At 39.2% G+C, this 12,487-nt stretch overlaps 1 protein-coding gene across 2 annotated transcripts in view; it reads right to left on the bottom strand.

The window, feature by feature from the left end:
• Window positions 1–12,487, bottom strand: part of LOC134531151 (peptidyl-prolyl cis-trans isomerase E) — a 55,074-nt gene that overhangs the window by 25,776 nt on the left and 16,811 nt on the right. For both annotated transcript variants that reach the window (XM_063366771.1, XM_063366772.1), the window contains exons 3-4: window positions 7,808–8,014; window positions 666–869 (exon numbers count right to left, since the gene is read on the bottom strand). In XM_063366771.1, the coding sequence (XP_063222841.1) occupies window positions 666–869; window positions 7,808–8,014 (411 nt within the window). The remainder of the gene's footprint in view (window positions 1–665; window positions 870–7,807; window positions 8,015–12,487) is intronic.

Here is a 12,487-nt window from a genome sequence, read left to right as displayed (position 1 = left end):
GAAGTTGAAATATGAAATATATAACATTTGTGTTTGGTAGTTTTTGTATGTTTATTATTCGTACGCAAAATAATTTAACATTCTCATTTTAAATTGGAGATATAAAATAATCTTAAAAACATACTTAATTCCTTTTCACCCCATAGAGGTTGATTTAAGCCAAACATAATAATTGTGGTTTGTAGTTATTATATGTTGATTATTGATCCAGAATATCTTATACTTAGCTAAATTAGTGTCAGAGATATAATAAATTATTTTTAAAACATATTCCCCCTCTTTTTCCCCCTTAGGGATGAAATTATGTAAGTATTTATAGTCTAGTTTTTAAGTTAGTGTGTTAATATACATATAGGTGTGTGTGTGTGTGATTAAAATATATAGATCAAAAATAACGAATAAATAACACAAAATGAAAATAAAATAGAAATGACAATGCCTACATACGAAATTTAATTTATTCATTCATTTTGCCAGATGATTTGAATTCATATACAGAAAAGGCAATTATTGTGAAGGCAGAAAATTAAATAGTGGTAACTGATTTTAAAAGTAAAGTTTTGTGAAAAACTGAAGAATACTTAACATATACATTATTCAACAATGTACATATGTCATTAAAAAGTTATCTAGCAGCCATTAGGCCCACACTTATTAAAGGATACAAAGTCTGGGATGATCCTGTGGAACGTGCTTCCCTGGTAGCCAAAGCCCTTCTCGTGGGTGCAGAGGCAGCGAAAATTCTCTGCCGTCTTGGGGACCACGTCTGGCCTCAGCATGATGATTATCCTGCCGATGCTCGTCTTGCCAACCTTGATGTCAAAATACACCTGTGGGTTCTTCTTTGACTTCTTTGCCTCTGGCTCACTCTAATGAAATCAAGGGTAAGTTTCAGTAACCATGCATTTGCATGGGTTCATAATTTAGCAAATTCAAACTGAATGGGAAATACAAATTCCTAGCACAGAGAAAGGTGTTAAATTCTGAATTTTTGATTAACTGCCGATCTTCAGTTAAGTACAGTGGTTTCTGTTTTATAGCTGGTTACATTTTACAAGTACATTTCTTTGATGATATTTTTAAAGACAACCTAGCTAATCTGTACTTTTTCTATCTATAGAGCAACATATTACAACTTGTTTTTAAATACTATTGTACTGTAATTAATCATCTTGGTTATGCCTGTATAAAATTTATTGACATTTCATAATCTGGCCTGACTATAGTTCTAAACCATTCTTGAATTAATCAATTATACTAAAAGGTTAGCCAACAATATGTAACACATACTATTTTATAAGAACTTCGCATATTTCGAGGTTACATAAAAATGTAATAATATTAAACTATGAAAAAACATAAATTAAAATTTAACTAAAATACTTAAATTTCAATTAAAATAAACTACTCAATTCAAATTGAAATGTAAATAAAAATTTTATTCAAAAACATTTTTGTCATTACGTGAGTAGGGAAAACATGATGGTTCTGAGACATACCATAGAAGCAGGGGCAGCAGGATAATGATTGGGGGTTGCTAAACAAAGCATCAGGTAGTTGCTCCACAAGATGTTTGTCCAAAAGTGTCATGTGGATATTTAAATAACATGAGCTGAGGAATATGTTATGCTGGTGCTATTCTCTAGGTCTATTCTGTCATCTGCTGGTGAAGTCACATTTCATTCAGCAGATTGAAAGTAGGTGTCGCTGATGTCAGGAGCGCTGGTGTAATTTTTTTTATAGATAATACATTTTAGTGGTTCGGGACAGAACTGAGGGATGCAAGCATCTTTGAGTTGGCAGGCAAAGACCTAGGCCTGAGGTTGGTTAAAAGTACACAATAACTCATTATCGCCTGCTCGGGCAGTCTGGGTTTAAGGCACACAACATAGCTTCATTTTGCCTTGCCAGCTGACATCTAAGGGTGTTTATAGGATAACACAGCACTCTTAAATATCCCCTGCTCAGATGTCTTGGTATAAGACACACACCATCTCTCTATTATGTCTTTCCAGCTCACTAAGAAGGGTGGTTGTAGGAAAACACAGCACTCTCACCTTATCACCTACTCGGAAAATAAATTGGGTAAAAGGCACATACAATCGCTCTATAGTGCCTCCCCAGCTGACTCTTGAGGTTGGTTGTAAGAAAACAACAGCATTCACTCATTATCCCCTGTTCGGTTATCTGGATATAAGGAACACAACATAACTCTATCGTGCCTCCCCAGATGACTCTCAAGTGTTGTAAGAAAACACCAGTCCTCTTTCACTATCCCCTGCTCGTATGCCTGGGGTTAAGGCACACAACATAGGATCAGGGGCGTAGCCAGGGGGGGGTTTTAGGGGTTCAAACCCCCCCGCCACCCTTAGCACCAAATCTTTAATTAATTTCTTTTTCATCACTCAAACAAATTTCATATTAAAATTAATAAAATTTTTACCATTACAATATTTAAATTTAAGTACCGAAAAACTGCTAAAATAGCACTATTTTACACCTTAAAATCCAAAATTTTCCCGGGGGAGGACCCCCAGACCCCCCGCATTAATACAGAGGGGGAGGGGGAGGGGCATGCTTCTTAACACCCCCCATTCACAAATTCTGGCTACGCCACTGCATAGGATTATTGTGTCTCCCCAACTCATTCCCGAGGGTGGTAGTAGGAAAAAACAGCAATCACTCACTATCTCATGCTCTGATGATTTATTATAAGGCACTTAAAATAGCTCTATTTTGCCTACCCAGCTTATTCCCGAGGGTGGTTGAAGGAAAACACCAGCATTCTCTCATTATCTCCTGCTCGGATAGGTGGGTATAAGGCACACAAAATAGATAATAATTTTTCCTCCCCAGCTGACAACTGAGAAAGGTTGTAGGAAAACACTGGCATTGTCATATGATCCCCTGCACAGAATGCTATCTTAATATAAGGCACACTTCATTGCTCTTTTTTGCCTCCCCAGATGGTGAGACAAAATAGAGCTATGTTGTAGTGTGCCTATTTACCAGACATCCGAAAAGAGGATAATGAAAGAGTGCTGGTTTTTTCTTAAAAACACCCTCGGGGGTCAGCTAGGGAAGCAAAATAGAGCGATGTAATGTGCCTTATATCAAGATATTGTTCCGAGCAGGGGATGAGAGAATGCCAGTGTTTTCCTACATCCTTCTCAGGAGTCAGTGGGCGAGGCAAAATAAAGCTATGTTGTGTGCTTTAAACCCAGACATTCCTCCGAGCAGGATATAATGAGAGTGCTGGTGTTTTCCTACTACCTAGATTTGGAGGCAAAGTCAGCAGAGTCACAATTACATTGTAAGATGACTGACTGCTGAATGTATAAAAAAGAAATGTGGGAATAGGGAAAAAAGCTGAAAATTAGGGAGGGTGATATGAGGTGAGATATAAGCTGAAGCAAGATGTGGATATTTATGCCCCCAAAGCAAATTGCTGACACAGTCTTCAGAAAGCAAATGCTTATACGAGGTTTTTTTTTCAACCTCTGATCGGCTGTAATAAAAAAACGGGAATGAATTGGGAAATTATTTTAATGTCAAAAGAAACGTACATCTTTACTCTATTTTTCCACATAATCACCGTGCAGATTGAGGCATTTGTCGTACCGATGCACCAGCTTTCCAATACCCTCTGCATAAAATGATGCCTCCTGCTTATTCAGCCACGTTTTAACAGTGCTCTGCAGTTCATCATTGGTGTTGAAGCGTCGTCCTCCAAGCCACTTTTTCAACGTAGGGAAAAGGTGATAGTCACTCTGTGCCAAATCCGGACTGTAAGGAGGGTGATCAAACACTTCCCATCAAAATCTTGCAAGGAGTTGTGTTACGGCGGCACTATGCGGTCGGGCGTTGTCATGAAGCAAGACAACACCAGATGTCAGCATTCCTCTCCGCGTGTTGCGTATCGACTGTCTTAGCCGTCGTAGTGTCGCGCAGTATGCAGCAGCATTGATTGTTGTCCCTGGCTCCATGAAATCAACCAGTAGCACACCTTGGTGATCCCAGAACACTGTAGCCATCTGTTTCTTGGTGCTGAATGTCCGTTTGAACTTTTTCGGCTTGTTTGGAGAATAGGTGTGCATCCACTGTTGTGATTGAAGTTTTGTTTCTTCATTATCGAAATGAATCCATGTTTCATCACCTGTCACAATTTGAGTCAAAAAGTGTTCACCATCGTCTGCGTAATGCAGCAAAAACAAGGCTTATGCCATTCACCGCTCCTTGTTGATGTCAGTCAACATCTTGGGTACCCATCGGGCACAGATTTTCCTGTATCCGAGATTGTCTGTAACAATGGCGTATAGGGCTGACCTTGAAATGAGCGGAAATTGTTCAGACAGTTCTGAAATCGTGAAATCGACGTCTCTCACGAACAACTGCATCAACTCTCTGAACTGTTTCATCTGTTGCTACCGACTTCCTTCCTTGGCCACCTTCATCATGAACATCAATACGGCCTTCGCGGAGTTTCCGACACCACTCTCGCACAACGCCATCGCTCATAAAGTTTTCACCGTACACAACACTCATTCAGCGATGGATTTCTGCTGCAGTGTGCCCTTCTGCCTGTAAGAAACGGATGACTCCACGCAGCTCGCATTTCGCCGTACAGTTTATCGTTGCAGCCATGTTGACATTCCCATAACCAAGCTTCAACTGAGGTGTGAGTTGGCCGCTCCACGTGGTTGGTGGAAGGGGGTAAACACTACGAGACATGTCAATTCGTGTATGAGCGATTAGGGTATCGATTAATGGGCATGCCATGGAGAAATGAGACTGTAATCACACTGCAGGGCACTGTTAAAACGTGGCTGAATAGGCAGGAGGCATCATTTTATGCAGAGGGTATTGGAAAGCTGGTGCATCGGTACGACAAATGCCTCAATCTGAACGGTGATTATGTGGAAAAATAGAGTAAAGATGTACGTTTCTTTTGACATTAAAATAATTTCCCAATTCATTCCTGTTTTTTTACTACAGCCGATCGGAGGTTGAAAAAAAAATAACCCTCGTAGTTTTCTGAAATTATAGCTACCTTGTTCATTCGCTCTTTAAACATGGTTTGGCTTCATGATTGGAAATGTTAGTGTCTGCCGAGTAAATACCTTCCACGGAGTAAATGTCTTCTTCAGTGCAGTTAACCTCGTGTCTCCGCAAGGAGAATGGCTTGCTTTTTTGGGGATATAGTCAAATTTTAATTTACCTTATACTATAGCATGCCCTAATTTAAATAAATACATTACACCTTATTACAAATATAAACTTTTTTTTTGTTTAGTAAACTAAGTATATAAGAGCAAGCCGGCTATCCTTATAAAATAATTAATACATTCTCCACTGTTTTATTTAAAAGAAAAAAGTACACATATAAATCAGAGCTTATATTAATTGAATATAAATTATAAAGACACATCAAATTAGTAATTGAAACTTTCTTATGAGACTCACATATGTGTCTCATGCACATAAAAGAATGCCTCCGCACTACACCTACAGAACATGGTGGTTGCTGAATCCAACATGGCACTTGGGGAATATTACCTTCAGTGTGCACTCTGTGCATAGATATAATGCACTTAATGGAATGCCTACTAGCAGCAATAGCATAGTGGCTAAATGCCTTTTACATGCCAACTCAAGTATGCCTTGATTCGCCTTGTCAGTCTCACCTGATTCCTGAGTGTAACCAGTGGTTCTTTTGGTTTCAGAAGGTAAGATAATGACTTCATCCAGACATTAGTTTGTCTGTTTTTATTTTACTTTTGGTTATTTTCCATTACCTAATATAGATATATAATATAGTTTGATTAACAGAAAACACATATAACATGGATTTAAGATAACATTAATAAAACAATGGGCTGGCCTGTATTAGACAATTATATATATTAAACACAGTTTGTGACAAATAAACATTTTAAAGAGTCTTATGGAGCTTCAGGATTCCTGATTTGAGAAACGTCGTGGTTGGATGCTAGTCCGAAAAGGTTTTAAAAACTGAAAGGCTGGTGCTTTGAAGGTTGCTATGCGAAGTGGAACAGCCTTAAGTCATCTGGCCCATGGAGACTGATCTGGTCCTTGGAAAAGTACCCAGGTCTAGCACTCGGTCCCTGGTCCAGCACTTGGACCCTGTCTGTGAATAGATCCGAAACACATACGTTCAGGACTGACTCACAGACAGTTGGTGAAATAGGCAGAAAATGCCTTCTAGTCACGATGATGGTCGGGGAGTGATGGTCGTAAAAACTCACCAAACAGGGTGATGTCTTCCAGGATCTGCCTGGTTGTTCTGAGTTCGCGATCTCGCGGTTGTCGCGGATGTTTTCATGATTAAAAATTTAAATAAATATTTATGAACACTATTTGGGCTAGACCTACATGCACAGACTAATGCCTAAACACTACCTTTGTGGGAATCATCCCTTGTCTTGTCTAATCACATCTTAAAAGAAAAGAATGGAGAGGCATCCCGATGATGTAGATACTATGCAGTCAGTCCCGAATCGCGGCGCGCCGTGCAGTGCAGTACGTTTGGGGCGGCCGAGACTCGTAATTAAAAAGGTGACGTTAAAGAAAGAAAGGGGGGAGACTTCTGTTTTCAAACCGAAAGGTACCGAAAATCACCGAGGTGATTGTCGAGAAAGGCAGACTTAGATATCTCGAAGTTGGTGGTACTGCCCGATGTCAGCGCCACCTACTGAGGTGTGGCTGAACCGAGTAGATGTCAACTTGTGTGAGGCGGCTGCTAGTAGCATGTAGCTTATGGAGAGGACTGAGCCAGCGTTCTGGTGGCCTGGGAAGGAACTAAGAGGAACTTTTTACTTCGGGAGACGCCAGAGGGCAGGCGTTCAAACTCCCAGCTAGGTGGCATAAGCATGTACTTTTGGGACTAGTGTCGTGGCATTGGGGACAGGCCGACCCTGGCTGGGTTAGTAGCAGGTCAAAGCCCCGAGGCAGAGTTCCCAGGAAAACTTGGAGAGGGGGGGAGGGATTAAAACTGCAATGCCAGTGGGAAAGATGCTCTAAAGAACCCGGAGGTGTGACTATACTTTGGCGAAGATGATTCGCGCGCATGTCAAGGAGTGCTCGCATCAGGCGAGGTCTTGGAACAGGTCTGCCCTGAGAGCTTGCAATTCGTAGCAGTTCTCGTCACGGATCGGGGGCGAATTACAGGCAATGTCCATGCGCCAAGGCGGAGATCAAGTGATACTGAGTCTGACTGACAGAAGACTCGACAAACATTGGATCTAGGGCTGGGAAAATTTGGGGGGACAGGTCTGATAAAGATTGAATAGGAGTGTGCAGAATGAGGAACAAGTTTAAGTTCTTGCAGGGAGAAATGACTGGTGACATTATTTAATTTTTAAAAAAAATTCAAATTAGAAATTGTGCCAAAAATACGAGTTTGCAGCACATACTGCATCCCTCGGTTCAGTCCACAGCTACCACAATTGGATTTTTATATTATAATAACACCAGTGCTCCTGACATCAGCAGCATGTATCTTCTACCTGCTGAACCAACTGTGACATCAACAGCAGACGACAAAAGTGACACAGAGAATAGCACACGTGACACTTGTGTAACAACAATTTGTTAATTAACTACCTGTTGCTATGTTTAGTAACCCTGATCATTACCCTGCTTCCCCCGCAACATAGGTATGTTCCAGAACCATCACGCTACAACATACAAATAAAACATGAAGAAACCATGTTTTCTTGACCCTGATGCAGCCAGATGCAAAAATACAATAAAATGCATGTAAGGATGCCGTAACAAAATAGCTGACCGTGTCGGAGGTTTCTCCCGTTCTCTTGGCCGCTGCGGAGTCACTGTCCTGGTCCACATCCTTGTCCTTGCCCTTGTCCAAGGTCTCCCCGGCGTGCTGCTGCAGCCAGGTGTCGTCCGACCACACAGGCTTCGACGAGCCCTCCTTGATCTTCTGCGGCTTGGCCAGGTTCACTCGTACGGTCCTCCCAAACAGCTCCGAGTCGTTCTGGAGAACATTACAGAGTAAACATTTGAAAATGAAAATTTTTAAAACACATAAATGTGGGGGGAAATAAATTGGAATGTTATGAATTACTGTGTTGTGCGAGGAATGTAGCTTTTAATTGTGTGCTGTGCACGTGTGCAGCTGTGCAATCTACAAGATCATTGCATGCTATCGTGAATGTAGCCTAGGCTTTAGTCGGAACACAGAATACATCTTTAATCTAGAAAACATTAAAAAAAAATAAAAAAAAATGTTCACGGTAGCAAAGATTTTTTTCATACACTTTTTCTATTCTCTATCTGTATGTGACTCTATCCCAGCAAGCAATGCAGAGCATGCAGGAGTGATGAATAACACCAGAGAGCCTGTTACATTTTTAAAATGACTAGAAACTCTCTTATTTACGGGACATAAATTAACTTATTCACAAATAATATAATAATACAAACATTATTTAATTGCCACTATAATATTAATCAAAACTCATCTGATCAATTCTTGGATCATGGATTGAGATAGTATATAAAATAGTAATTAACTGAAATAAAACAATTCATATTTTAAATTTTGTGTCTCTATTTCAATACTGCAAAAAAATTACGTGAACTATTTAGGTAGGAATAAGTTAGTGAACTTACACATTGCAATAAAATGTTACATGTCTTAATTATATACTCTATAAACTCTTTGAATAGTTATTACTTACATGCAGGACGACCCATTGAAAAGCTAATGTAAAAATTTTTGTTCATCCTGAGAATTGGTATCAGCCTCAGGTGTACACACGGTTTACGGGGATAAGTATATTTGGCGTAACACAGGGATAGGGTGCTGAAGCTCTGGTGTTACAGGACCTCTGGTGCTGTTCTTTGCCGGATGAGGATAGATGCCTACTTTCTGTGTAGAAAAAATCTACAACTACGACTCTGTAGAATGTACCGTGACTGGAATGATGCTCTCTTCCATCAGGTTGGGCTGCAAACTGCTATAAAGGGTTTGTCTCACCCATTACAACATGTGTAAAAAGTGCTCCGCTTGGACTGAAGCCTTGAAATACACGAGGGCGGACATTGATCGACGCGGATGTGCTATGGAAGAGACTACGACTACCTAAGTTTATGTGAAGAAAACAGACTTCTTCAACTTGTACTGCTAGCAAAGCTACATAAACTCGCGGTTGCCGCGCAGCTTCATGTACCCATGCAGGGTCCCTGGATCAGTGGGACCGACCCTCACACTGGAGACGTCTTGAACGTGCATAATCCGTGCTCAGAACCTTCCATTCTCCTCTTCTTGGTCCTGCTATTCCCTTACTTCCACCGGAGTACGAGAAACTATCCTAAGAGGAACAATAGAAGAACTTCAACTTCCTACTTGGCGAGCGGATAAAATACTGGAAGACTGTTAAAATGTGCAATGATGCAAAACATAGCAGGAAACGGAATATCAAATCTTTAATAAGATATACAGCAAAGACTAAATGAATCCTAATATAAATACCATATAAACTGTTATGAATTAACCTTAGGTCATCCCACATGCACAAACTCAATAAGTACTTAAAACACATGAAGAATATAGTTTGACATATATACAGATAAAAACCACATAGGGTGCTAAAACAATAATTAATTAAGTTAAACACACACACATATATATATCATATATATACACACACATATGTTTACAGAGCCGCTACAGGAAATTTAAGACTAATTGCTCTACCTTATTGTAATTACCTTATACTCTGATTTGACAAACATATAATGCAAATTAATAATACTTGAAATACACAAAAAAAAAAAAAAAAAAGATAACATAATTTGTTTAGTTGCAGTCTCTTTCTGTCCTTGCAAAAGTCTGTAGCAACTGTGCTTGCTCTTAGTATTTTTCACTTTACACCGTAAATATCACCCTTGAACTTATATCACATTATAATGCTTTAAAATAAAATGAACATAAAATTTTAGTGATAATACACCTTAATTTTATACAATAACACAATAGTCCACTCATTATAGACATAAAAAAGGTATTCTGGTGCAAAAGGTTGAGGAGTTTTGAAAATTGGCAGGATTGAAGACTTGGGTGTCCTGTATATAACCTTAAGTTTGCGACCTTGAACGACCGCCGCGTCCGCCGCCATCTTGAAAAAATGGTGCCCAAATTAGCTTTTTTGCAAATAACTTATTTTCTGGAGATTTTATATAAAAATGTTTAAGATAAAAAATGAAGAAGATAACATTTTCTACAAAATTACTCCTAAGCGTTTTTTTCGTCAGACCTAAAGTTTCCGAGTTACAGGGCCAAAACATCAAGTGAGTGGTTATAAACTGTAGAAAATCAGTATTTACAAGCTACGTTTCACCAATTTCCCGCCCAATAGCGTACGAAAAAACGTTTCATGCAATAAAGAAATAAAAAAACCTCTTACTTCTACCAACTCTTTTCCACCCCACCCCAGGACGAGTTGAGTTCCGCGTTTTTTAATGCGCATTAACTCCGCGCACCATTGCTTCGGACTTCCATTGTTGAAAACAAGATTCACTTGACCTGCAGACAATGCGTGCGGTAGTTTTTACATGTGGTTTTAAGAAACATACGGCTAAATATAAGAAAGGTAAAGAGATATTACTTTTTTAAAATGTGAAAATGTATTATTTAAGCTTATAATAGTGATTTCCAGGGAAAATGTCATGCCTGCCTATGAATACTGTATGTTAAACGAAACAAAGTATTTCTTTGCTAGTAATTTGTTATTTACAGATCATTTAATTTTACTTATTTGCAGTATACAAAGTTCTTCAGACTAGGTATTCTTTGTAATGGGGGTCATATGACTAATACTTATGTGTTATGTGGCTATTTGGTCTCTTAACAGGACTATGTGGATCTTATGCAGATGCATTGTTTAAAAATGTGATTATCATTTACTCGTATGTGTGGTCTATAATATATTTTTCTGGAACTCGTTGGCTATAATTGTAAACGTTTTACATGTATTAAAAACACAGCAAAGTGTATATTAACTTTTTTTTTTGTTTGCTGGCATTCAGTTGTTGAAATTAACACATTTATGCGATATAAATAATGCACACAGTACAGATAGTTGAAGCATTTTATATTTAATATCTGATAAATATGATTAATACGTTTTGTTCACCTTCCTGAACCGAGATAAATAGCGGATCCTGATGCACGTTATTGGTGGCTTCGGATCTCTAGATCATTCCTGACATCTTGAAGAATGTAACCGCCGCCATATTGTCTCCTGTCACTATCGTGTCTACCATTTCATTTTGCATTTTTGTTCCTGTAAGGGTTTTCAAATTGTCCCATGAACCTATGGAAGATCCTTCTATAAATAAATTTCTCTCAGGTTTATGACAGCATGCCATGAGGTGGGAAGCCTGTATATGAAGAGAAGGACATAGGCGTACCTGGTCGTCAGCATCTGTTGCAGGCCCCCCTGTTTCTACGACAAATACCAGCAGTCAGCAGAAAGTGGCCAGTGTGCTTTGTTGTTCAGTGGTTGCTTCTCACACAGGCCATGGCGAACAGTAATGAGTATTTGTGCTTTATTTGTGAAAGAACCTTGAGCGAGGGAACCACAATTGAGGTGAAACAAAAAGGCATGGATAAATTTCGTGAAAGTAGCATAAAACGAGACAATGGTAAGAGTTCTACGTTTTTGGTGAATCGACAGTCTGTTACTGTGCATGATGCATGCCGTAAACAGTACATTAATGAAAAACTTATCGCAGCAGCAAAACGACGTGGGCAAAGCGACACTGTGTTAAAAGATGCACCGTCATCATCGCGACGATCTACTGCACCAGCATTTGACTTTAAAATGTTTTGTTTCTTATGCAATTTATAAATTAGTGAAGAATATTTGGTAAATTTGAAGAAAACCCGAATAAGCGACCGAGATACAATATATGAAGTAAGAAGTCTGACAATGAAAGAAAACATTTTAATGTGCGCCCAAAACCGGCATGATGACTGGGGTAAAGCCATCTCTGAACGCATATGCAATGTACAGGATTTGGTTGCAGTAGAGGCGCGCTACCACAGATAGTGCTTGAAGAAATTGTACAGTCCGCTACAATCGGAAAAGAAAAGAGGCTACCGACCGGCTTCAAACGTTGATGAAGCCATGGAAGAGATTTACTTGTATTTAGGAAATAACGGTTAAGAATGCCAGTTCTCCATGGATGAATTGATGCATGTAATCGAAGAAGATTACCGGCCAGATCCAAGAACTGTGAAAGCTCGGTTATTGAAAAAATATGGCGAGGATATATTGATTGTTGTGACACAGAAAGGAACTCTAATATGCTTCAGAAACACTGGTTTTAAAATATTAACAGAATCATGGTATGCTTCGAAGAAAACTGATGCGGTGGAGGAACGCTTAAGAGTTGTGCAAGCAGCAGCAAATATTATTTTGGAAGATATTCGCTCCAAGTT

The sequence above is a fragment of the Bacillus rossius genome, chromosome 3 (assembly GCF_032445375.1).
Source record: "Bacillus rossius redtenbacheri isolate Brsri chromosome 3, Brsri_v3, whole genome shotgun sequence".
NCBI lineage: Eukaryota > Metazoa > Arthropoda > Insecta > Phasmatodea > Bacillidae > Bacillus > Bacillus rossius.
The sequence above is the reverse complement of the archived record's forward strand: the minus strand, read 5'-3'. Positions and strand labels throughout refer to the sequence as shown.